At 44.2% G+C, this 24722-nt stretch overlaps 2 protein-coding genes across 3 annotated transcripts in view; one reads left to right on the top strand and one right to left on the bottom strand.

Annotated features, from left to right (window-relative positions):
• Positions 1-858: 858 nt before the first annotated feature.
• LOC139413289 (ciliogenesis and planar polarity effector 2) lies at positions 859-3164 on the top strand. The gene is made up of 5 exons (XM_071160492.1): positions 859-1246; positions 1385-1537; positions 1641-1765; positions 1896-2032; positions 2134-3164. Exons 1-5 carry the CDS (start codon positions 1102-1104, stop codon positions 2387-2389), a joined length of 816 nt encoding a protein of 271 aa, XP_071016593.1. The 5' UTR covers positions 859-1101; the 3' UTR covers positions 2390-3164.
• A 1299-nt stretch (positions 3165-4463) lies between these two features.
• Positions 4464-24722, bottom strand: part of LOC139413288 (protein DDI1 homolog 2-like) — a 28875-nt gene continuing 8616 nt past the window's right edge. Inside the window, exons 6-10 of one of the 2 annotated variants that reach the window (XM_071160491.1) lie at positions 16699-16827; positions 12803-12906; positions 9295-9487; positions 7849-7899; positions 4464-7221 (exon numbers count right to left, since the gene is read on the bottom strand). In XM_071160491.1, coding sequence (XP_071016592.1) covers positions 7889-7899; positions 9295-9487; positions 12803-12906; positions 16699-16827 — 437 coding nt within the window. In that variant the 3' untranslated portion in view covers positions 4464-7221; positions 7849-7888. The remainder of the gene's footprint in view (positions 7222-7848; positions 7900-9294; positions 9488-12802; positions 12907-16698; positions 16828-24722) is intronic. The other variant, XM_071160490.1, reaches the window with a different exon arrangement.

Genomic DNA, 24722 nt, shown 5'->3' with positions numbered 1-24722 from the left:
GTTGTTATTTTTCAAGGATGCAATTTTGAAATTTAATGTTTAAGAAAAGTCTTACTGTATTTTTGTTGTATTGCACAAACAAATTGCAATGTACAGGAAAAACAATCGATTGTGTGTCCAGTCAAGTCTACTCACTAGTGTCCCTAGAACACAAAACAGGTGAGTTTAAACAAAAAGCAAGGTCATAGGAAGTGTTGCTGGACTTTTATTGTGGTCAAACAGCTTAAATGGGGTGCCTGGACACAAATAAAGCACTGTGTCATAGGACGCATTGTCATACCAAAATGCCTTTAATGTAAAATACAAATACCTTATTATCTTCTTTCTGGTGGACACTTTGGAAAATATACAACATACTATATGTGTATTCAAAAAGTCAATAGAAATGCAAGTACATTTGGTTTAAAGAAAGCATACTTTATTCATAACTCTATAAATCAATCATTTATAGGCGTACAGTTTATTGCATTGGGGGCTATGGAGTTGGTGGAGTACAAAGTGTTGCTGGGTATTTAGACCAGAGTCCCCAATGAAATAACACCATATATATAAAAAATATAACACTCTACTGAACCTACTGAGTATTCCCAACCCCACTTTTACATCGGCACATATAATACTTGTTTCTCTATAAGCAATATGTTTTTCATATACAGTGTTTTGCATTGAAGGCATTTATTTGACTTTGGAAAATGTTTTAAAACCAACATTTAATGCAAATGTTCGATAAATATGAACAAATATGTTAATGTTTAGACAATTTTGCATATATTATTTAAAAAAAAATACAAGTTAATTACATTTTTCTACTTCGTGAGGGACTTATATGTAGGGAAATTCCGTGACCCGGAAGTACTTAGAAAAATAAACGTCTTAATGTTGATGACGAGACGCTGGGTTGGGTGTCAAGGTAACAACGCTCATTTTTAGTCTCCCGTTCTCTGTTAGCGTTCTCACAATTTAGTCGCGCAGCGCTACGGTAACGTCAATGTGTGTTAAAATATAATTCATGAACTTCAAAAGGTGCAGGTGGTCCGGTCGGGTACTCACGCAGGGACTCCTTATCGGGTTGTAGACGTGCATAGAGCAGATTCTTTATAGATGCCACGCCAGTGCGTAGTCGAACCACACGATATGGCACAAGTCCTCGATCCTGGGTCGATTGTTGTAGCCGACTGGCACCGAAGTGCAGATAGCAAGGAGTTCTTCAGCAGGATTCTACACAAGAAAAAACGTAGAAACTTTGGTATGTTTCTTGACTTAGTAGCTGCTAAATTGCCCTGCTTGTATATCATCCACAAATCATACCGTACACAGTTAGCCTTATATTGATTCATTAACTTTACATTTTAATACAGCAAATATATTTCAAACAATTTTCCAGGTCTTCTGGAGGCTATAGTGATGCCCCCTAATGTGTCTGTGGACACTGTTCACTACAAGATCTTCATATCAGGAAAGAGTGGGGTGGGGAAGACTGCTCTTGCTGCACGTCTAGCTGGATTCAATATTCCCAACATGCACTATGAAACTACAGGTAGGCCTAGTGCAGCTGTGAACATTTGGCATAATGCCTGGATATTGTGGGTTAAATTAACATGTGCTACAGGACGTTTCTCAAGTAACAACTGTTCTTGTAGGCATTGAGACCACAGTGGTATATTGGCCTGTGAAGTTGAGGGAGAGCGGCCGTGTTCTGTTTTTCCGCTTGCAGCTATGGGACTGTGGAGAGAACGCCTTACGCCGATTTGACCATTTGCTTCCGGTATGCTTGAAGTATCACAAGCTTCACCTAACACAGAAAAAAGGCATAGTAGCATTAAAAAAAACGGCACAATGTTTTGGTGATTCATATGAACAAAAATGATATAATTCCCTTTTCCTGTGCATCTCAGTCCTGTAAGGAGCAGGTGGATGCCATCCTCTTCCTCTTCTCCTTTACTGACCGAGTGTCCTTTGATGATCTGTCCAATCAGATCGCCAGAGGGTCTGAATCTTGCGACAGAGTTGTGAAATTGGTTGTTGGCACCAAGTATCCTTACATTGTTCCCTTTGTGTGTGTGTGTAGTTGACCGTTTTGTGACCGACTAATATCCACTACCCAGAATTCTTTGTTCTTGACAGCGACCTCAGATTTGACCTGTTCATGCATACAGATGTGACGGAGAGAGAGGTGACTCGGTTCCAGGAGGTCTGGGGGTTGCCTGTGTTCCGTATGGGGGGTGACGTCAGCAACGTCAGTAACCTGGGTGAGGTAGCCCCCCTACTGAACTGCCTGGCAGAGCACCTGTGGCACCAGGACTGTGTGGCTACAAGGTCTACCATCCTCCCAGTCGCCACACATTCAGAGGCTGCTACTGTGGTACATGTATGTAATCCAATAGGTTGAGAGACAATTGTTTTCATCTCCTACACCACTGCTGTGGTGCACTCAACAGAGAGATCCTGGATTACCTTCTCACATAGGACTGTGGAGAAACAGGACCTGCATTTGAGTTTATTGGGCCTTTGAACATGTTCAACTTTGTGAGGACAAGCATTCATCCAGGCTTGGAAAATGAAACTTGAGGTAAATGGTGAATCGCAATGTTGGGTTTTTCCTTTTTAAGAACCACTGCCACCTATAGGTTAAACAGGGAGAAGAAGCAGGCTGTGTTTTTTTTTTTATCAATCTGCATTTACACATTTTTCAAAGTTGTGATCTTGGTAAACAGAAGTGATACAATTAGTAGCCAGTGTTGGGGAGTAGTGAACTACATATAGGTAAACTTAGTAATTTAAATACATTTTGCAGTAGCATGGTGGTAGTTAAACTCAATTCAAATCCAGGTAGTGTTTTCAGTAGTTAAGAACTTTTTTTTTGTCATGTAGCAGTATAGCTAACTACTGGAACTATGCACAACTTTTTTTGCAAAAATAAAATATGGGTGAAGTAGGCAAGAATTTCTTTTTTGAGGCATTTAGACCTGCTTAATTTTCAGTTTTTGTGTTTTAGGCCAAATTACACATTCTGTTAACATCTGACTCCAGAGTGATATTATGTTCTTGCAATTTGTAGTCTGACATTTCAGATTGAGATGATTTATAATGTAGTTTGGATGTAGTGAACTACTTTTTCAAAGTAACTTCAGTTAAATAAACTATTTTTCTAAAGGGTAGCTTAACTTCCAGTGTGATGTCATTTGTAGCTTGGTAAACATTTTCAGAGTAGCTTCCACAACACGTAGTAACACACTGACATTGCCAAAATCCATTGTCCGGGTAAACCAGTTCCTCAATTTGCAGAACCCCCTCTTCGCACTCCGTCACCACCTGGTCTCCACGGAGCATTGGAGGATAGAAAGAGAGAACATAGGATTTGTAGGCTAACCATTTGACAATTGACCTCTACCTTGTCTACGGCTTCAATGGCCTCTTTCAGACAAGGGATCTGAGTCTTGCTCAGTCAGCTTCAGGATTCTCTGCAATGACTTCAGAAACCCGCAGCATTAACCTCAACAAATTCCTCTATACCAGACCCCCAACCAGTGGAGCCAGGGACTTGCACCACCCAATACTGCTGCTCCTGTCGCTGTAGACTCCGAGGCCTGCTTGCCTCCATGATGATCTTCAGACAAGACAAACTGACAGCAATAGAGTGATGATGGTCTCCTGGTGCATCATGTTGGTCACATATGGCATGTAGAGGGTTCAGAACATAGGGTCGTGATGGAGCAAGACTCCAACCTGAGAGATCACCGCAACTCCAGGCCCAGCAGAAACCTGCAGGTATCAGAGCAGTCACTCAGCCTAAAGCCCCATAACACACAAGTTGGTATAAAATGTAAAACAAATGGAGATGGAGGATTTGGTTTGAGCAAACGGAACAGGAGTTGACGTAGCGAATAACGTCCTGCGCCAAGGTAGGCCACCAATACTTCTCGGAGATCGATTGAGTAGTACGAGAAATACCTGGATGCCAAGCGACGATAGCTGTGCGCGCCCAGGTCAGCAGCGGATGTCTTATCCCTGTCGGAACGTAGATGCACTCAGGAGGACAGATAGTGGGTGCGGGCTCCCTCTCCAGAGCCTGGGGAATGTCCACATCTACGTCTCAGACCACAGGGGCTACGACTCGAGAGGAAGGGATTATGGGACCCTCTCCTGAATTGGAGAGTTGGGACAGGGCATCGGCTTTGGTGTTCTTTGAACCTGGGCGATAGGTTGTGAAGTCAAATCTTGTAAAGGGCCCACCTTGCTTGGCGCGGATTCAACCTCCATCAGATCAAGTCTACAGGTGGTGCCTTCTGCCCATTTAATAATCAATTTCCCCTCGCCCTGCCATAAGGATAGAGCTGACAAAAACAAGTCTGCTTAATTCACTAACTCGTACGTTTGCAGCAAAGAACAAATATAAGACAGATTAGCAAAACATGACTAATCTTTCAACACCCATTCTTTAGAAATATCAAAAACCACACATACAAATAACCAGTTTTACTTTATTTGGGAGTTTAAATTGAGTACAAGATCAAATCTAAATAATTAAACCTGCCACGATGTTGTTGGTATATGAATATGATCCAGATAATGCAATAAAAAATAAAAAAAGTTGATAATGGATATATGAATGAATGATCTGACAGCTGGATAGGGTAGACTTGGACTGTGGGAGAGGTTTCCAGTTCTACATGTATGATAGATGTCTGAAAGTGAACATGAACTACCAAACCCCCTCTATTAATGACCATATCACATTTCCAAAGATGTTATACATGCTGTTATATTTGAAGACCTCATCCTTTACCTGCATCCCCAGAAATATTCAATACTCTTAACTCCTTGGCTATGTTGATGTTCCTCTATCAACAAAGTCGTGCTGAAAGTAAAAAGAGTGCTGCTTGATTTATTTTCTTGTGCAAGCTGTTTTAAACATGAAAACACCCAGGTTCCCCAGCATTGGCAATAATCATATGACAGAGAATGTCATATTACAAAATGCTAACAATCGGCAGAAAAAGACAAAAGATCAGCAGTTAGCAATGCTTCTTAAATGCAGTCATTTCCACAGTGTAATATGTTAACTGTCTGGTGGGTTTTATCAGAATCGGAGTTAAAATCAAACATCAATTTAAAAACAAATTAATTGTTTAGCGGAGCAATAATACTGCTGACAAATCGGACATTTTAACATAGTATTTTAGGTTCATCTTCAGCCCTTTAAACAAATGCCATTTCACATACAAATGTAAACATTTACCAACATTGTCTCGTCAATGGGGCAGTTCAATTGAGTTTAGAATAAAATACGTATATACAGGGTTAAACGAGGGGGGGGAATTAAGGAAATCAATCTACCAATCTATAAAATCCATGAAATAGGCACCAACTACTGCTGCATGCAAACACAACTCCGATCATATTGGCTCAATCTAGGAACAAATAAGTTGTTGTATGGTCTGTGAGAAACCAAGAGACAAAAAGCATTTCCCCTTTAGCATGTAGTGGCTGCGAGGCCAAGGGGGTTCAGATGTCACCATCAACAATAAGACAAGAGTACACATGAAACCAATGTTGACAAGAGCCTGGGTCTCCCATATGATTGTAATGTCGTGAGTGTCTAGGTGGGCACAGTGATCTTGCGGGCCAGCAGAGCCAGCAGAGCCAGCTCCACACAGCCCTGGGCCTGTTCCAGTGCCTCTGCAGCCTCCCTGGCAGAGAAGCCAGCTGTCTGGATCCTCTGGATGTGCTCAACCGGAAACTGTTCAGTAACGGGATGTGGAGCAGAGAAGAGAGGGGCTGGAGAGGAGGAGGGGTGTTGGGGGCCCAGGGCCTGAGGAGGGGAAGTGCGGGGCGAAAGGCCGGAGTCATCCTCAGGTGAACCCACAGCCATGGACAGAGGGCTCCGCTGTGTTGGCTCAGGATGGAGGCCGGGAGTGTCTGGGTTGTCAATGGCAGAGGCTCTCCCGTCTGCCACGCCCCTCCCCTGCTGCCCCTCCGGGGGCTCCCTGAACTCCAGGTCTGCTTGGAGTGAAGAGGGCGAGGGACTCTGGACCTCAGACACAGTCCCTCTGTTTTTACTGGCATCTAGCCCATACCCGTCAGCCCTCTTTCCCCCCCTGGAGTTGTCTGGACACTGTGGTTCTAGTTCTCCCTGACCCGCTCCTGGTTCAGCCTCTGCCCTGTCCCTAGTCTCCAGGCTCTGCTCCTGGCCAGAGGTGCCTGGCAGGACACAGTCAGGAGGAGGCCCTCTGTCAGACATAGCAGCAGCATGGTTGGCTTTGGCATCGCATGGTTCTGCACCAGCTATAATGGCAGTAAAGGGGGAGGGTTGTGTGGTGTTTTCAGGCGTCAGGGTTTGGGGCTCTGCGGTGGGGTTGTGGTTGTTGTTCAGTCCGTCAGCGTCCTGTCTGTGTGAGGGGGAGCAGGAAACACTGCGGTCCTGGGGGGACAGGCCACAGCTGTTGGACACCAGCAGCTCATGGAGCTCCCGCAGGGCCTGGGCCAGAGACGGGATCTGGTCTGAGTTGGGACAGCGCTCCCCCTCTGGCTGGTCCCTCTCTGATTGCACAGTGCTCTGGGAGGAGGCAGGGGGAGACTCCATCTCTGCAGATGTGGATCCAGAAAGACAGGGCTCCAGGGTGAGTGATGGGGGATTAGAGATGGGACGGTGGGAACCCCCTTCTCCACTCTGCTGACTTGGGTTACTCAGACATGTCCGGTGATCTGTGGTGTTGACTGACATGTCCTCCTGCTCCATGGGCTGAATTGGGAGGCTTTCCTCTGGGAGGGGGAACAGGGAGCCATTATTTGCCTTCTCAGAGACACACATCTCTGGAGGGATCTGACTGTCTGAACATCCCAGGGTGGGAGTGCCAGTCACAGACTTGTCTGCAGGAGGGGTGCATGTGGACAGATCCTGAGCCGGGGGAGTGGGGATGGTGGGTAGGAGTCGCTGGGTGGGGTTGGTAGGGCTTGGGTCTGAGAGAGGAGACTGTTGGGCTGTAGGTGCTATGTTCTGGGATGAGGGCCCAGGGATGGGGAGACCCAGGAAACCAGGCTGGGTTTGGCTCTGCCATGGTGTTGGGGCCCCGGCCTGGCGCATGTAGGCTGGAGCAGACTGAGAACGGTCCAGGGCAAGGCTCCGGGGGTGACCGGGGGAAAGGGGGGAGGACAGGGGCATGTTGTTTGGGGGTTTGAGTGTTGGGAATGGTGGGGATTCCGGTGAGGTAGTTTGTCCACCTGCAGTGTGAGGGTAGAGATCAGTTTTAGAATGAAACAGTAGTTGAACAACAATTGAAACCTGCTATGGACCAAAACACTCTTGCACACAACATGCATAGTTTTTCCATGCCAGCTTCTGAAATGAAACATGATATTGAAATGCAGAGACCTTAAAAGGGATAGTGTGAGATTTTGGCTACTTCCCCAGAGTCAGATGAACTCGTGGATACCATCAAATCAAAGTTTGTCATGTGCGCTGAATACAATTAGGTGTGGACCTTACAGTGAAATGCTTACTTACAGGCTCTAACCAATAGTGCAAAAAATTTATTTTTATGTTATGTCAATGCGTCCAGTATAAAAGGAAGTTAGCATTTGCACAATGCCTGGAAGTCTACAGGAACAGCTAGCATGCTTCATTGCCAAAATCTCTAACTATCCCTTTTAATCAGTGATTGCATCCTCTACTTCTTAAAATAAGTTGAAAAACATGGTAATTACTATTGACCATTTATCAAAGGATTTATTAATAACATCGTACCGATATGTTTTTTTCTCCCAATAAGCCCAAAATACAACTTTGCAACAAAAAAGAGAATATGGGTGATAGACTTAGCATTTATTCTCTCTGTAGGTTTGCAGTACCTGGTTGGTAAGGCCCTCTCCAGCTGTCTTCACAAATGCATCAGTGCTGTCCTGCTCAGGATTAGGCCACACACCACACATCATGCAAAGGGACGCAGAGAGTTAGCACTCGCACACAAAGCATGCACCACGCTGTCAGACTGTTCACATAGTGGTGAACAGTGTCAGCCAAGATAACTTTATTTGACCAATGACCCTAGAGGTCACAGAGTGATCAAAGGACCTGTCAGCTAACCTCTTCCATAAGCTAAAATGGTCCGCAGAGTGATTTCAGTGTATTTTTTTTACTTAGTTAAAGAAGAACTGTAAAACCAAATAAAGACTAAACACTAACTAGACTACATCCAACCACAGGTCAGGTTTTGATTTCATACCTAGGTCTGATTTATAGAGCTTATTTTTGAGGTGATGACATGCAGTGATCATGTATGTGATAGAATCAGGGGTTGGAACCGGTTTAGGGAACAGAACCTGAAACAAATGTGATCCATACTGTTCCGGGAACAGAACCGTTTAATAACGTTATTTTACGTTCCAGACTCTTTTTTTTCCCTAGTCCCACAACAAAAACGTAACAAAGTGCCTACGCAAAGCCATCACTCTGTCACTCAGAAACGTATTCCATCGTCAGCCTGCATCCTGGAAATCTTACCCTGTGCGTGTTTAGGCTACCTTCCCCTCCGAAGCATAGGCTACAGTACTGACATTACGAGCTCAATTCAGAAGATAGGGAGAGAGATTTTTAATTAGCCAGAGAAGAATGGATTAACTTTTTAAATGGTAGTTAAGGATACTATAGGCCTAGTTATCACTAAACGTTGAATTCATTACTTACAACAAGACATGTTTTTAATTCTGGTGTCGCTCTGCACACACAAGCAGTTAGCGAGCTAGATCAAAGTACATTTCAAGTTCCTCCATTGAAGCCGCTCCTCTTTACGTATAATTGTCGGCCTAATTCAGATAATGCATATCATAAGATGCCTTCAAGCCTCCTCAAGCCTCCCCCCACCTGCAAAATGTTGGTTGCATCTTCACCATAAGCAACACTTGACTGTCCATCACGCATGTAAACAACTAGCTTGCCTGTTCTATCTGCACTGATTGGTGAAGTAATTTAATGAGCTAAACGTAAGGAACAGAAAGGGATGATCTAAACCGTTATCTTTTTTGGGGTTCGAACCGGTTCAGATCTTTATTTTGCTGGTTGGAATGAAACCCCCCCAAAATTGTGGTTCTGTTCAGAATTAAACGATTGGAAAATAATTTTGGTTCCAACCCCTGCTGAGAATGCAGATGACTGCAGAAACAGGGCTCAGGAGTAAAGAAGCTAAATGCAAATGTGCTTTCTGGCTCATGTCTCTGCTGCAGTAATGTGCACTGCTTTAGAGTGTGCCGGCAGAGCTGAGGAATCACCATAGCCCTCTCCCTGACCGCGTTCCTTACCGCTCTCCTGTACAGATCTCTGAAGTGCCTCTGCCAGCTCTCGGTCTGCGATCTCATCTGGCTGGGCGTCCTCGCGCCCCTCGGGCCCGTATGCCAGCCGGGCACACTCTGGCAGCTCCGCCTCAGGCAGGAAGCGGGTCTCAGTGCCCGTTGTCCCGATCAGCAACGTGTTCTTTTTCAGGTCAATGGAACACTGAGGTAGCAGGATATATAGACATAACAGTAGTTTAAACACAGGGATTAGTTAGGATGTCATCAGGATGTATTCAGACCCCTTATTTTTCCACATTTTGTTATGTTACAGCCTTATTATAAAATTGATTTGTTTTCCCCCCCTCAATCTACAAAAAAAAAGAAAAACAAAGCTGAAATGACATTTACATAAGTAATCAGACCCTTTACTCAGTACTTTGTTGAAGCCCCTTTGACAGCAATTACAGCCTCGAGCCTTGTTGGGTATGACACTACAAGCTTGGCACACTTGTATTTGGGGAGTTTCTCCCATTCTTCTCTGCAGATCCTCTCAAGCTCTGTCAGGTTGGATGAGGAGCATCGCTGCACAGCTATTTCCAGGTCTCTCCAGAGATGTTTGTTAGGGTTCAAGTCTGGGCCACTCAAGAACACTGAGACTTGTCCCGGAGCCACTCCTGCATTGTCTTGGCTGTGTGCTTAGGGTCGTTGTCCTGATGGAAGGTGAAACTTTGCCCCAGTCCGAGGTCCTGAACAGGTTCATCAAGGATCTCTGTATTTTTCTCCGTTCATCTTTCCCTTGCTCCTAACTAGTCTCCCAGTCCCTGCCGCTGAAAAACATCCTCACAGCATGATGCTGCCACTGACGACTATCCCACTGTCTGCCGAATTCGCTCTCTTTGCTCTCGTTTTCCTTAATAGGATTTCGTTGGGCGGAGCCGGGAGGGTCGTTAGCGAAATGGACTTGAGTGTGTCCCGGGGATAAATACACCTTTCCCCATTAACTGAGGAGACACTGTACACGCAGACACTATTTTGGGTTGTGGCATTTTGTGGCTTGTTTATTTTGGCACCTCAACACCTCTCATGATCACCATCTATGCACGTAACCACTGATTACTGACTACACACACCATTGTTAATTGTATATAGTTTACTTTAGTTCATAAATATATTTTTGTTATTCCTAGAACTCTGTGTTGTCTCCCTTCTTGTTATGGGCTACTAACCGGTTCGTGACACCACCACCATGCTTCACCGTAGTGATGGTGCCAGGTTTCCTCTAGATGTGACACTTGGCATTCAGGCAAAAGAGTCTTGGTTTCATCAGACCAGAGAATCTTGTTTCTCATGGTCAGAGTCCTTTCGGTGGCTCTCATGTGCCTTTTTCTGAGGAGTGGCTTCCATCTGGCCACACATCCATAAAGGCCTGATTGGTGGAGTGCTGCAGAGATGGTTGTCCTTCTGGAAGGAACTCTAGAGCCCTGTCAGTGACCATCAGGTTCTTGGTCACCTCCCTGACCAAGGTCCTTCACCCCCGATTGCGCAGTTCGGCTGGGCAGCCAGCTCAAGGAAGAGTCTTGGTGGCCACTGTGTTCTTGGGGACCTTAAATGCTGCAGACATTTTTGGTACCCTTCCCCAGATCTGTGCTTCGACACAATCCTGTCTCGGAGCTCTACGAACAATTCCTTCGACCTCATGGCTTGGTTTTTGCTCTGACATGCACTGTCAAGTGTGGGACCATATAAAGACAGGCCTTTCCAAATAAATTAGCAAACATTTCTAAAAACCTGTTTTCGCTTTGTCATTCTGGGGTATTGTGTGAGTAGATTGAGGATGTATTTTTATCCCTTTTAAAATAAGGCTAATGTAAAAAATAAAATACAAAAAAGTGGAAAAAGGCAAGGGGTCTTAATACTTTCTGAATGCACTGTACAGTCGTGGCCAAAAGTTGAGAATGACACAAATATTAATTTTCACAAACTCTGCTGCCCCAGTTTGTATGATGGCAATTTGCATATACTCCAGAATGTTATGAAGAGTGATCAGATGAATTGCAATTAAATTGCGAAGTCCCACTTTGCCATGCAAATGAACTGAATCCCCCCCAAAACATTTCCACTGCATTTCAGCCCTGCCACAAAAGGACCAGCTGACATGTCAGTGATTCTCTCGTTAACACAGGTGCAAGTGTTGACGAGGACAAGGCTGGAGACCACTCTGTCATGCTGATTGAGTTCCAATAACAGACTGGAAGCTTCAAAAGGAGGGTGGTGCTTGGAATCATTGTTCTTCCTCTGTCAACCATGGTTACCTGCAAGGAAACATGTGCGTCATCATTGCTTTGCACAAAAAGGGCTTCACAGACAAGGATATTGCTGCTAGTAAGATTGCACCTAAATCAACCATTTATCAGATCATCAAGAACTTCAAGGAGAGTGGTTCAATTGTTGTGAAAAAGGCTTCAGGGCGCCCAAGAAAGTCCAGCAAGCGCCAGGACCGTCTCCTAAAGTTGATTCAGCTGCGGGATCGGGGCACCACCAGTACAGATCTTGCTCAGGAATGGCAGCAGGCAGGTGTGAATGCACCTGCACGCACAGTGAGGCGAAGACTTTTGGAGGATGGCCTGGTGTCAAGAAGGGTAGCAAAGAAGCCACTTCTCTCCGGGGGAAAAAAAAAATCATGGACACACTGATATTCTGCAAAAGGTACAGGGATTGGACTGCTGAGGAATGGGGTAAAGTCATTTTCTCTGATGAATCCCCTTTCCGATTGTTTGGGGCATCCGGAAAAAAGCTTGTCCGGAAAAGAGTGAGCGCTACCATCAGTCCTGTGTCATGCCAACAGTAAAGCATCCTGAGACCATTCATGTGTGGGGTTGCTTCTCAGCAAAGGGAGTGGGCTCACTCACAATTTTGCCTAAGAACACAGCCATGAATAAAGACTGGTACCAACACATCCTTCGAGAGCAACTTCTCGCAACCATCCAGGAACAGTTTGACGAACAATGCCTTTTCCAGCATGATGGAGCACTTTGCCATAAGGCAAAAGTGATAACTAAGTGGCTCGGGGAACAAAACATCAATATTTTGGGTCCATGGCCAGGAAACTCCCCAGACCGTAATCCCATTGAGAACTTGTGGTCAATCCTCAAGAGGCGGGTAGACAAACAAAACCCCACAAATTCTGACAAACTCCAAGCATTGATTATGCAAGAATGGGCTGCCATCAGTCAGGATGTGGCCCAGAAGTTAATTGACAGCATGCCAGGGTGGATTGCAAAGGTCTTGAAAAAGGGTCAACACTGCAAATATTGACTCTTTTTATCCACTTCATGTAATTGTCAATAAAAGCCTTTGACACGTATGAAATGCTTGTAATTATACTTCAGTATTCCATAGTGACATTGAACAAAAATATCTAAAGACACTGAGGCAGCAGACTTTGTGAAAATGAATGTGTCATTCTCAACTTTTGGCCACGACGGTATATGTGGTAGTGTTCATGGAAATGGAGGGACAGGAATAGAGATCTGACCTGATGTCTCTTGAGCATGTCCAGTCCAAGCAGCATGTCCATAGGTTGGTCCTCCAGGATGGAAAAGGAACAAGGCAGGAAGTCCCCTTCTATCTGGACCTGAGCTGGGTAGGGAAACACACATCTCACTTTTAGCCATTATCAGGTACAGATGCTACCATCAACATTTGCTGGAGGTTTGAATGTCTTTTCTTTCGACAGGTTGGATAAAACAAGGCAAACCTCGCAGGAGCCACTTGATTGTGGAGAAACACCCATGTTCAGTTTCTTCAACTAGCGCAGGCTAGTTAGACTCGTTTTCAGCCGGGCACTTTTTCCACATAAATTAACCAGGCTAATTATAAATAAATTAGATAGTCAGGGAAATAAAAGTCGGCCAAGCCCTCTCCCACTAGAATTAACGATATGCATATTCTATCGATCTATTGATAGGACAGGTGCTTGTCAGTCACAAGGTGAGCAATGACAGGGAAACACTGCTGGTTAGACAGTGCTGTCTCTCGCGCCTCTCGGTAGGTGTGTGTGTGTTGTGGTTGCAGTCAAATTTCTTTACACAGAGGGAGAGAGCATGAATTTGCACGTCTCATATAATGTGGCAATGATGAGTCAAAATCCACTTAACATATTGTTTTCTGGCACTTTTCATGCATTTTCTTTCACGTACAGGAACAATGTTGGCCCGCTGGCCCAGGGCCAGGAAAACCACGTGTTGGACCAGTGGATCTTGTCAGTGACGTAACTTTTCAGCGCATTTTTGCATTCCAGTTCAACATTTACCTGCTCTGTCGCTGTCTACCATCGAAGCCGACACGTGTAAATGTCATGCTATTTGTATTTGAGCAATACGATTGGCCGTTCATTCAAGCACCACCACACTCCTGCGAGTCAACTTCGAGCACGCGAGCAGTACGAGTTGACGCCTTCACACCGCACACGCGAGCTGTCCAGAACAATTTTTTTTTTTTTTTTTTTTTTTTTTTTTTAAATCGGCCATCAATCTACTAGCTGAGCTTATTTATTTTAGGGAAAGTGATTAACAAAAGTAAGCCTTCAATAGTTCACATACTAGAAAATTGCCGGCTACTGTTGCAAAAAGAAAGCTCCAAAAAGACACCTAGCATTCATCTTGGCTACCCTACTGTAAGCCTAGTTGATCTCTCTTTTGGAACGTTTATCTGTAAGGGGCACATCTTCACATCTTCTCAAAATGACATATTTTAGAAACTAAAAACAAATGCAACTAATACAATTCTAATGAGAGCAATGACTTGCATTGCTAAATTATTACACCACTTTTAAAAACAATAACCAAATGTAGCCAATTAATAGCTGGGTATAGAGAGAGCATGCCAACCGATAGGGTCATGCAGGGGCCTAATGCATTTAAAAACTACACCATGTTTGGGCCAGTATGAATTCTGTCCGGGCCAGTATGAATTCTGTCCGGACCAGTAGAGTTTTGGCCAACTTGCCTGAGATGGCCAGTGGGATTTATTTTTATGTTGGACCCTGGTATGTTTCATATGCAGCCATGGTGCTGGAGCATAGGCTATTTACTGTGCTTTAATTGACAAACAGAAAGCTTGACTAGTTCATAAAAGGTGTCAAACTGACTGATCTCATATCCTTGCCATTCATAAATCATACAACGTAGTTATATGTCCACGGTATCTCATCGGGACAAGTTACTTCAAGATTTTACTTGCCATACAGTCCTGACAAAGGGATACTTAGGTATTTTGGCAATGAAGCCCTTTATCTACTTCACCAGAGTCAGATGAACTCATGGATACCATCTTTATGTGCGGTAATTTTGCGAGACAATGCTAACTAGTGTTAGCGCAATGACTGGATGTCTATGGTCTCTACTAGCATGCAAGCAGTTACCATAGAGTTCGTCATTGTGCCAACGCCAGTTATTGCCAAAATCATGAAGTACCCCTTTAAATTGAGTGACTCGTCAGTAGCTTCCCTAATCTCATCGGTAAGAGAGACATTCATTTGGCTCCCTAATTTGCATACGGGTAAATATCTGCAGATAAATTATTAAAACATTCGATAAAAGCTAATTTTACTTACAGTCCAGTGAAAAAGTATTTGCCCCCTTTCTGATTTGTCTTTATTTTGGCATATTTTTGATACTGAATGTTATCAGGTCAACCAAAACCTAATATTAGATAAAGGGAACTCAGTATCAAAAATATGATCAAATCAGAAAGGGGGCAAATACTTAATCACAACACTGCATATGGTATTTTCTAAGATATTGACAAAGGTTAACTTATCTAATCAAAGTATTGACAATGGAGTAGTCAACTGCTGCTTTCTGTGTAGCAAAGCTCATCTTTAACACCTGCTTCATTCTTCAATCATACCTGTAATCGCAGATGGCTGAGAAAATAAACATGACCAAAAGTATGTGGACACCTGCTCATCGAACATCTTATTCCAAAATCATGGGCATTAATATGGGGTTGGTCCCCCCTTTGCTGCTATAACAACCTCCACTCTTCTGGGAAGGCTTTCCACTAGATGTTGGAACATTGCTGGAGGGACTTGCTTCCATTCAGCCACAAGAGCATTAGTGAGGTCGAGTACTGATGTTCGGCAATGAAGCCTGGCTCACAGTCGGCGTTCTAATTCATCTCAAGTGTGTTTGACGGGGTTGAGGTAGGGCTCTGTGCAGGCCAGTCAAGTTCTTCCACACGAATCTTGACAAACCATTACTGTATGGACCTCGCTTTGTGCACAGGGGCATTGTCATGTGGAAACAGGAAAGGGCCTTCCCTAACCTGTTGCCACAAAGCTGGAAGCACAGATTCGTCTAGAATGTCATGCTGTATGCTGTAGCGTTAAGATTTCCCTTCACTGGAACTGGTTCTAGCCTAGCCAGAACCATGAAAAATAGCCCCAGACCATTGTTCATCCTCCACCAAACTTTACAGTGTGAACTATGCATTCGAGCGTGTAACGTTCTCATGGCATACGCCAAACCCAGATTCGTCCATTGGACTGCCAGAGAACGCGTTTCCACGGCTCCAGAGTTCAATGACGGCGAGCTTTACACCACCCCAGCCGACGCTTGGCATTGCGCATTGTGATTTCAGGCTTGTGTGTGGCTGCTCGGCCATGGAAACCCATTTCATGAAGCTTCCGATGAACAGTTCTTGTGCTGACGTTGCTTCCAGAGGCAGTTTGGAACTCGGTAGTGAGAGTTACAGCGGCTGAGCCATTGTTACTCCTAGACGTTTCCACTTCACAATAACATCACTTACAGTTGACCGGGGCAGCTCTAGCAGGGCAGAAATTTGACGAACTGACTGTTGGAAATCCTATGGCAGTGCCATGTTGAAAGTCACTGAGTTCTTCAGTAAGGCCATTCTACTGCCAATGTTTGTCTATGGAGATCGCATGGCTATGTGCTGTATTTTATACTCCTGTCAGCAACGGGTGTAGCTAAAATAGCCAAATCTACTAATTTGAAGGGGTGTCCACATACTTTTGTTTATATAGTGTACCTCTTAATAGGAAGCTTGAAGCCTGTGGAAGTCAGCCGACTCTTACATGATTCGTTAAAGGCCCAGTGCAGTCAGAATTAAGTTTCCAGTGTTTCAGCCATTTCATATTGTAAAACAGCTGATGAAACTAACACTGGAAGTGTGAAAATGTGATCAGTGTTCTTTCCTGATAGTTGCTGGTTGAAAACACAATCTAGCATTAAAATGTACCACAGGATTTCAAAATGGAGCTTGTTCGGCAAAACTTTCGTAACCCCCGAGGGGGCCTGTCTGGCAATCTTTTCTATTTGGCTGGCTACACCATGTGCTTGTGGAAAACACTGCCAAGGTGTGCATCGTTAGGAAAGGTAATCTCTTTGAGACATGACTTATACCCACCCAAGTGGACTCTGCCAATGATCTTCTGGGTGCCCACTCCCTTGGCGATGCCAGCCCACCGTCGGTCCACCAGACGCATGATGTTACAGCGCTTGGCGCACGCCTGACTCATGATGGTCATCTGGGCCCCTGGATGAGCGGGAGCAGTCAATGGGAGAGAGGGGTGAAAACAAATACAAGGAAGAGCTCTACCAACTCCATGAGAATCCTTTTTCAAATCATACGAGAATTTTTCTTCACTTGTAATGGCAAACCAGTTAGGGTTAAACAGGAATATTTATATAATGAACATGAGTTGAGGGTTACATCTTAAATATTAAAAAGGCCTTAAACCTCCATTATACCAAAATAATATCCAAACTGGTTTTCCAGCAGGCTACTACAGCCTTGTTTTAAGTGACTCAAAATCATTTTTTTTGCATATCTGATTCGAATATGTGTTTATTTTTCCTGCGGTCTGAACAGCCAAAAAGCACATGGAATCAGATATTTTAAGACACATTTCAAACCCCCTTTGAAGGTGGTTTGAAATAAGATGCAAATCTGATTCTTGGCTTGAATGGTTAAATCTGATTTATTTGCCCTCAAGTTATTTCTAGACTTATTTGGTATGTCTTGTTGCTTGCTAGCTACTGGGGTAGCTAACTAGCTTGTTAATTGCTTACAAACAAATAAGTGTATGTCCTAGAAAGCTAAACCGCTACCTAGCTAGCTAGTTGACTGCTATGGCTAGCCAAAAAGGACTCATTTTGAAAGTTGGGTCATCTTAAAAAAGTGTTCTTGCACTATGATTTAACATTCAACGCAACTGGAGGACCATACGTACATATCCCAACCAGAAGCCATGGATTACAGGCAACATCCACATCGAGCTAAAGCTGCTGCTTTCAAGGAACAGGACACTAATTCAGACGCTTATAAGAAATCCTGCTATGCCCCCAGACGAACCATCAGACAAGCAAAGTGTCAATACAGGATTAAGATTGAATCCTACTCCACCAGCTCTGACGCTCGTCGGATGTGGCAGGGCTTGAAAACTATTACGGACTAGAAAGGGAAACCCAGACACGAGCTGCTCATGGACGCGAGCCTACCAGACGAGCTAAATGCCTTTTTATGCTCATTTCGAGGCAAGCAACACTGAAGAGTGCATGAGAGCACCAGCTGTTCTGGATGACGTTGTGATAACACTCAAAGCATACGTGGACCAACTGGCAAGTGTCTTCACTGACATTTGGAACCTCTCCCTGACCTAGTCTGTAATACCTACATGTTTCAAGCAGACCACCATAGTCCCTGTGCCCAAGGAAGCGAAGGTAACCTGCCTAACTGATTACCACCATGTAGCACTCACGCCGGTAGCCATGAAGTGCTTTGAAAGGCTGGTCATGGCTCACATCAACAGCATCCTCCCAGATACCCTAGACCCACTCCAATTCGCATACCGCCCCAACAGATACACATATGACGCAAATTGCACTCCACACACTGCCCTTTCCCACATGGACAAAAGGAACACCTATGTGAGAATGCTATTCAATGACTACAGCGCAGCATTCAACAACATAGTGCCCACGAAGCTCATCACTAAGCTAAGGACCCTGGTACTAAACACCTCCCTCTGCAACTGGATCATGGACTTCCTGACGGGCCACCCCCAGGTGGGAAGGGCGGGCAACAACATGTCTGCCACACTGATCCTCAACATTGGGGCCCCTTAGGGGTGTGTACTTAGTCCCCTCCTGTACTCCCTGTTCACCCACGGCTGCGTGGCCAAACACGACTCCAACACCATCATTAAGTTTGCTGACGACAACACTGGTAAGCCTGATCAACGACAACGATGAGAAAGCCTATAGGGAGGAGGTCAGAGAACTGGCAGTGTGGTGCCAAGACAACAACCTCAACCTCAATGTGAGCAAGACAAAGGAGCCGATTGTGGACTACAGGAAAAGGCGGGTGGAACAGGCCCCCATTAACATCAACGAGGCTGTAGTGGAGCGGGTCCAGAGCTTCCAGTTCCTTGGGGTCCACATCGCCAACAAACTATCATGGTCCAAACACACCAAGACAGTCGTGAAGAGGGCACGACAAAACCTTTTCCACCTCAGGAGACTTCAAATATTTAGCATGGGTTCCCAGATCCTCAAAAGGTTCTACAGCTGCACCATCGAGAGCATCCTGACTGGTTGCATCACCACCTGGTATGGCAACTGCTTAGCATCTGACCATAAGGCGCTACAGAGGTTAGTGTGTACGGCCCAGTACGTCACCGAGGCCAAGCTTCCTGCCATCCAGGACCTACATAATGGGCGGTCAGAAAAGCCCATAAAATTCAGTCACAGACCATTTTCTCTGCTACCGCACGGCAAGCGGTACCGGAGCACCAAGTCTAGGACCAAAAGGCTCCGTAAACAGCTTCTACCCACCCCCAAGCCACAAGACTGCTCAACAAATAATCAAATGGCCACCGGACTATTTACATTGACCCCCCCCATTTGCTGCTATTCAGTTTATTATCTATGCATAGTCACTTCAACCCTACCTACATGTACAAATGACCGCAACTAACCTGTACATTGACTCATTGACTTATTGTCATGTTATTCTGTTACTTTTTATGATGTTTTACTTGAGTTAATTTGGTAAATATTTTCTTTACTCTTCTTGAACTGCACTGTTGGTTAAGGGCTTGTAAGTAAGCATTTCACGGTAAGGTCTACACTTGCTGTATTCGGCGCATGTGACAAATAAAGTTTGATTTGATTTGAACTGGGAAACATCCATGGCAGGCATTGTCGTAACCTTAGCTTGTTACATAATTTGAGGTATTGGAAGCACGAGCAACACCAATCAGCCTACACCACTGTGCACACACCTGTCGTTACTTGACAAACGAGAGTAGACATGTCGTCAAATTATTCCTGTCTGAACACACAAATCTGATATGGTCCCTTATAACTTTTGGACAGTCAGTATCCCAAACCGGATTTGAATAACAAAACTGATTTGAGCATTAAGGACTGGAGAGTGAACACTGCTTAAGAGGCACATCCAATGTTCAAAGGGGTGCTTTTTGCCGGTGGATTGAAAATGAATCCGTTTAAAGTATTAAATTCCAATTTCATCCTCCAGAAGAGGCAGAACAAATAATATGGCTAAATTCCAATGTACTTCGAGAAAATAAATGTATAAGGAAGGTGTCATGTTTAAAAATTAAACTGTAAATAAGCATGGTAAAACAGTCACACAAGCAAACAAAAGGTGTATGGAGATGTATGCTCAATAAAAAAGTATAACCAACTCGCTGCAACTCTGCAACAAAAATTAGGTAAATGCTCAAAAGAAAATAAACCAATTAATGTATCTGCCTCCACAATGAAAAACCACGCATGGCTTAATGACTAGTACGAATCGTAAAATGTATCAGTTTCACAATTCTGCATAAAAATAACAGATTGTGTCAATTTAAAAACGGTTATATAAAGTTATCGTCCAAAAAAATACAATCAATAGATCTCTTGTTGTACTTCAGTGGCTCACTTTGAGTCAGGTGGTTGTTAAGTCAAATCAAATGTTATTTGTCACAAACACATGGTTAGCAGATGTTAATGCGAGTGTAGCAAAATGCTTGTGCTTCTAGTTCCGACAATGCAGTAATAACCAATAAGTAATCTAACCTAACAATTCCACAACTACTTTATACACACACAAGTGTAACGGGATAAAGAATATGTACATAAAGATATATAAATGAGTGATGGTACAGAACGGCATAGGCAAGATGCAGTAGATGGTATAGAGTACAATGTATACATACATATGAGATGAGTAATGTAGAGTATATAAACAAAGTGGCATAGTTTAAAATGGCTAGTCATACATGTATTACATAAAGATGGCAAGATGCAGTAGATGGTATAGAGTACAGTATATACATATACACATGAGATGAGTAATGTAGGATATGTAAACATTATATAAAGTGGCATTGTTTAAAGTGGCTAGTGATACATGTTTACATCAATTTCCATTATTAAAGTGGCTGGAGTTGAGTCAGTATGTTGGCAGCAGCCACTCAGTGGTGGTTGTTTAACAGTCTGATGGCCTTGAGATAGAAGCCGTTTTTCAGTCTCTCGGTCCCTGCTTTGATGCACCTGTACTGACCTCGCCTTCTGGGTGATAGCGGGGTGAACACGCAGTGGCTCGGGTGGTTGTTGTCCTTGATGATCTTTATGGAATTCCTGTGACATCGGGTGGTGTAGGTGTCCTGGAGGGCAGGTAGTTTGCCCCCGGTGATGCGTTGTGCAGACCTCACTACCCTCTGGAGAGCCTTACGGTTGTGGGCAGAGCAGTTGCCGTACCAGGTGGTGATACAGCCCGACAGGATGCTCTCGATTGTGCATCTGTAGAAGCCAAATTTCTTCAGCCTCCTGAGGTTGAAGAGGCACTGCTGCACCTTCTTCACAACGCTGTCTGTGTGGGTGGACCAATTCAGTTTGTCCGTGATGTGTATGCCGAGGAACTTAAAAAACTTACTACCCTCTCCACTACTGTCCCGTCGATGTGGATAGGGGGGTGCTCCCTCTGCTGTTTCCTGAAGTCCACAACGTCAACAAAACAAAGGAGATGATTGAGTGTGAGGTTATTTTCCTGACCCCACACTCCGAGGGCCCTCACCTCCTCCCTGTAGGCCGTCTCGTCGTTGTTGGTAATCAAGCCTACCACTGTAGTGTCGTCTGTAAACTTGATAAATGAGTTGGAGGCGTGCATGGCCACGCAGTCGTGGGTGAACAGGGAGTACAGGAGAGGGCTCAGAACGCACTCTTGTGGGGCTCCAGTGTTGAGGATCAGGGGGGTGGAGATGTTAACTACCATCACCACCTGGGGGCGACCCGTCAGGAAGTCCAGTACCCAGTTGCACAGGGCGGGGTCGAGACCCAGGGTCTCGAGCTTAAGGACGAGTTTGGAGGGCACTATGGTGTTAAATGCTGAGCTGTAGTCGATGAACAGCATTCTCTCATAGGTATTCCTCTTGTCCAGATGGGTTAGGGCAGTGTGCAGTGTGGTTGCGTCGTCTGTGGACCTATTGGGGCGGTAAGCAAATTGGAGTGGGTCTAGGGTGTCAGGTAGGGTGGAGGTGATATGGTCCTTCACTAGTCTCACAAAGCACTTCATGATGACGGAAGTGAGTGCTACGGGGCGGTAGTCGTTTAGCTCAGTTAGCTTTCTTGGGAACAGGAACAATTGTGGCCCTCTTGAAGCATGTGGGAACAGCAGACTGGGATAAGGATTGATTGAATATGTCCGTAAACACACCAGCCAGCTGGTCTGCGTATGCTCTGAGGACGCGGCTGAGGATGCCGCCTGGGCCTGCAGCCTTGCGGGGTTTAACACATTTAAATGTTTCACTCACTTCGGCTGCAGTGAAGGAGAGCCCACAGGTTTTGGTAGCGGGCCGTGTCAGTGGCACTGTATTGTCCTCAAAGCGAGCAAAAAAGTTATTTCGTCTGTCTGGGAGCAAGACATCCTGGTCCGCGACGGGGCTGGTTTTCTTTTTGTAATCCGTGATTGACTGTAGACCCTGCCACATACCTCTTGTGTCTGAGCCGTTGAATTGCAACTCTACTTTGTCTCGATACTGCTGCTTAGCTTGTTTGATTGCCTTGCGGAGGGAATAGCTACACTGTTTGTATTCGGTCATGTTTCCGGTCACCTTGCCCTGGTTAAAAGCAGTGGTTCGCACTTTCAGTTTCGCGCGAATTCTGCCGTCAATCCACGGTTTCTGGTTTGGGAATGTTATATCATAATGTCAGTGTTCAGATGGACCGACACACAAACAGTACTGTTAGGAGTAGAGGTCGACCGATTAATCGGAATGGCCGATTAATTAGGGTTTTCGTAACAAATCGGAAATCTGTATTTTTGGAGGCCGATTTTGCCGACTTAAAATATATATATTTTTTTACACAACTTTATTTAACTAGGCAAGTCAGTTAAGAACACATTCTTATTTTCAATGACGGCCTAGGAACGGTGGGTTAACTGCCTTGTTCAGGGGCAGAATGACAGATATTTACCTTGTCAGCGCAGGGATTCAATCTTGCACCATTACGGTTAACGAGTCCAACGCTCTAACCACCTGCCTCACGAGGAGCCCGCCTGTTACGCGAATGCAGTAAGAAGCCAAGGTAAGTTGCTAGCTAGCATTAAACTTATCGTATAAAAAACAATCATAATAACTAGTTAACTAGTTACACATGGTTGATGATATTACTAGTTTATCTTGAGTGTCCTGCGTTGCATATAATCGATGCGGTGCGCATTCGCGAAATAGGACTGTCGTTGCTCCAACGTGGACCTAACCATAAACATCAATGCCTTTCTTAAAATCAATACACAGAAGTATATATTTTTAAACCTGCATATTTAGCTAAAAGAAAGGTTAGCAGGCAATATTAACTAGAGGTCAACCGATGATTTTTCAACGGCGATACCGGTTAAGGGAGGACCAAAAAAAGCCGATACCGATTAAAATCGGCCGATTTTTGTGTGTAATAATGACAATTACAACAATACTGAACAAACACATATTTTAACTTAATATAATACATCAATAAAATCTATTTAGCCTCAAGTAAATAATGAAACCTGTTCAATTTGGTTTAAATAATGTAAAAAGAAAGTGCTGGAGAAGAAAGTAAAGGTGCAATATGTGCTATGTAAGAAAGCTAACGTTTCAGTTCCTTGCTCAGAACATGAGAACATATGAAAGCTGGTGGTTCCTTTTAACATGAGTCTTCAATATTCCCAGGTACGACGTTTTTGGTTGTAGATATTATAGGAATTATAGAACTATTTCCCTCTATACCATTTGTATTTCATTAACCTTTGACTATTGGATGTTCTTATAGGCCCTTTAGTATTGCCAGTGTAACAGTATAGCTTCCGTCCCTCTCCTCGCTCCTCCCTGGGCTCGAATCTGCAACACAACGACACCAGCCACCATCGAAGCAGCGTTACCCATGCAGAGCAAGGGGAACAACTACTAGAAGGCTCAGAGAGAGTAACGTTTGAAATGCTATTAGCGCGCGCTAACTAGCTAGCCATTTCACTTCGGTTACACCAGCCTAATCTCGGGAGTTGATAGGCTTGAAGTCATAAACAGCGCAATGCTTGACGCACAACGAAGAGCTGCTGGCAAAACGCACAAAAGTGCTGTTTGAATGAATGTTTACGCACCTGCTTCTGCCTACCACCGCTCAGTCAGATACTTAAATACTTATATGCTCAGTCAGATTATATGCAACGCAGGACACGCTAGATAATATCTAGTAATATCATCAACCATGTGTAGTTAACTAGTGATTATGATTGATTGTTTTTTATAAGATAAGTTTAATGCTAGCTAGCAACTTACATTGCCTGTTACGCGAATGCAGTAAGCCAGTCTCCTTGTGGAGTGCAAAGAGAGAGGCAGGTCGTTATTGCGTTGGACAAGTTAACTGTAAGGTTGCAAGATTGGATCCCCCGAGCTGATAAGGTGAAAATCTGTCATTCTGCCCCTGAACGAGGCAGTTAACCCATCGTTCCTAGGCTGTCATTGAAAATAAGAATGTGTTCTTAACTGACTTGCCTAGTTAAATAAAAGGTATAAAACAATAATAGAATAAAAAAAAAGGCAAATCGGCGCCCAAAAATACTGATTTACGATTGTTATGAAAACTTGAAATCGGCCCCAATTTAAAATCGGCCATTCCGATTAATCGGTCGACCTCTAATATATACCAGGTGAAATTGTGTCACTTCTCTTGCATTCATTGCACGCAGAGTCAGGGTATTTGCAACAGTTTGGGCCGCCTGGCTCATTGCTAACTAATTTGCCAGAATTTTACGTAATTATGACAACATTGAAGGTTGTGCAATGTAACAGCAATATTTAGACTTAGGGATGCGATCCATTAGATAAAATACAGAACGGTTCCGTATTTCACTGAAAGAATAAACGTTTTGTTTTCGAAATG

The sequence above is a fragment of the Oncorhynchus clarkii genome, chromosome 7 (genome assembly GCF_045791955.1).
Source record: "Oncorhynchus clarkii lewisi isolate Uvic-CL-2024 chromosome 7, UVic_Ocla_1.0, whole genome shotgun sequence".
Taxonomy (NCBI): domain Eukaryota; kingdom Metazoa; phylum Chordata; class Actinopteri; order Salmoniformes; family Salmonidae; genus Oncorhynchus; species Oncorhynchus clarkii.
Note: the sequence above shows the minus strand (reverse complement) of the source record. Positions and strands in the feature narration are given on the sequence as shown.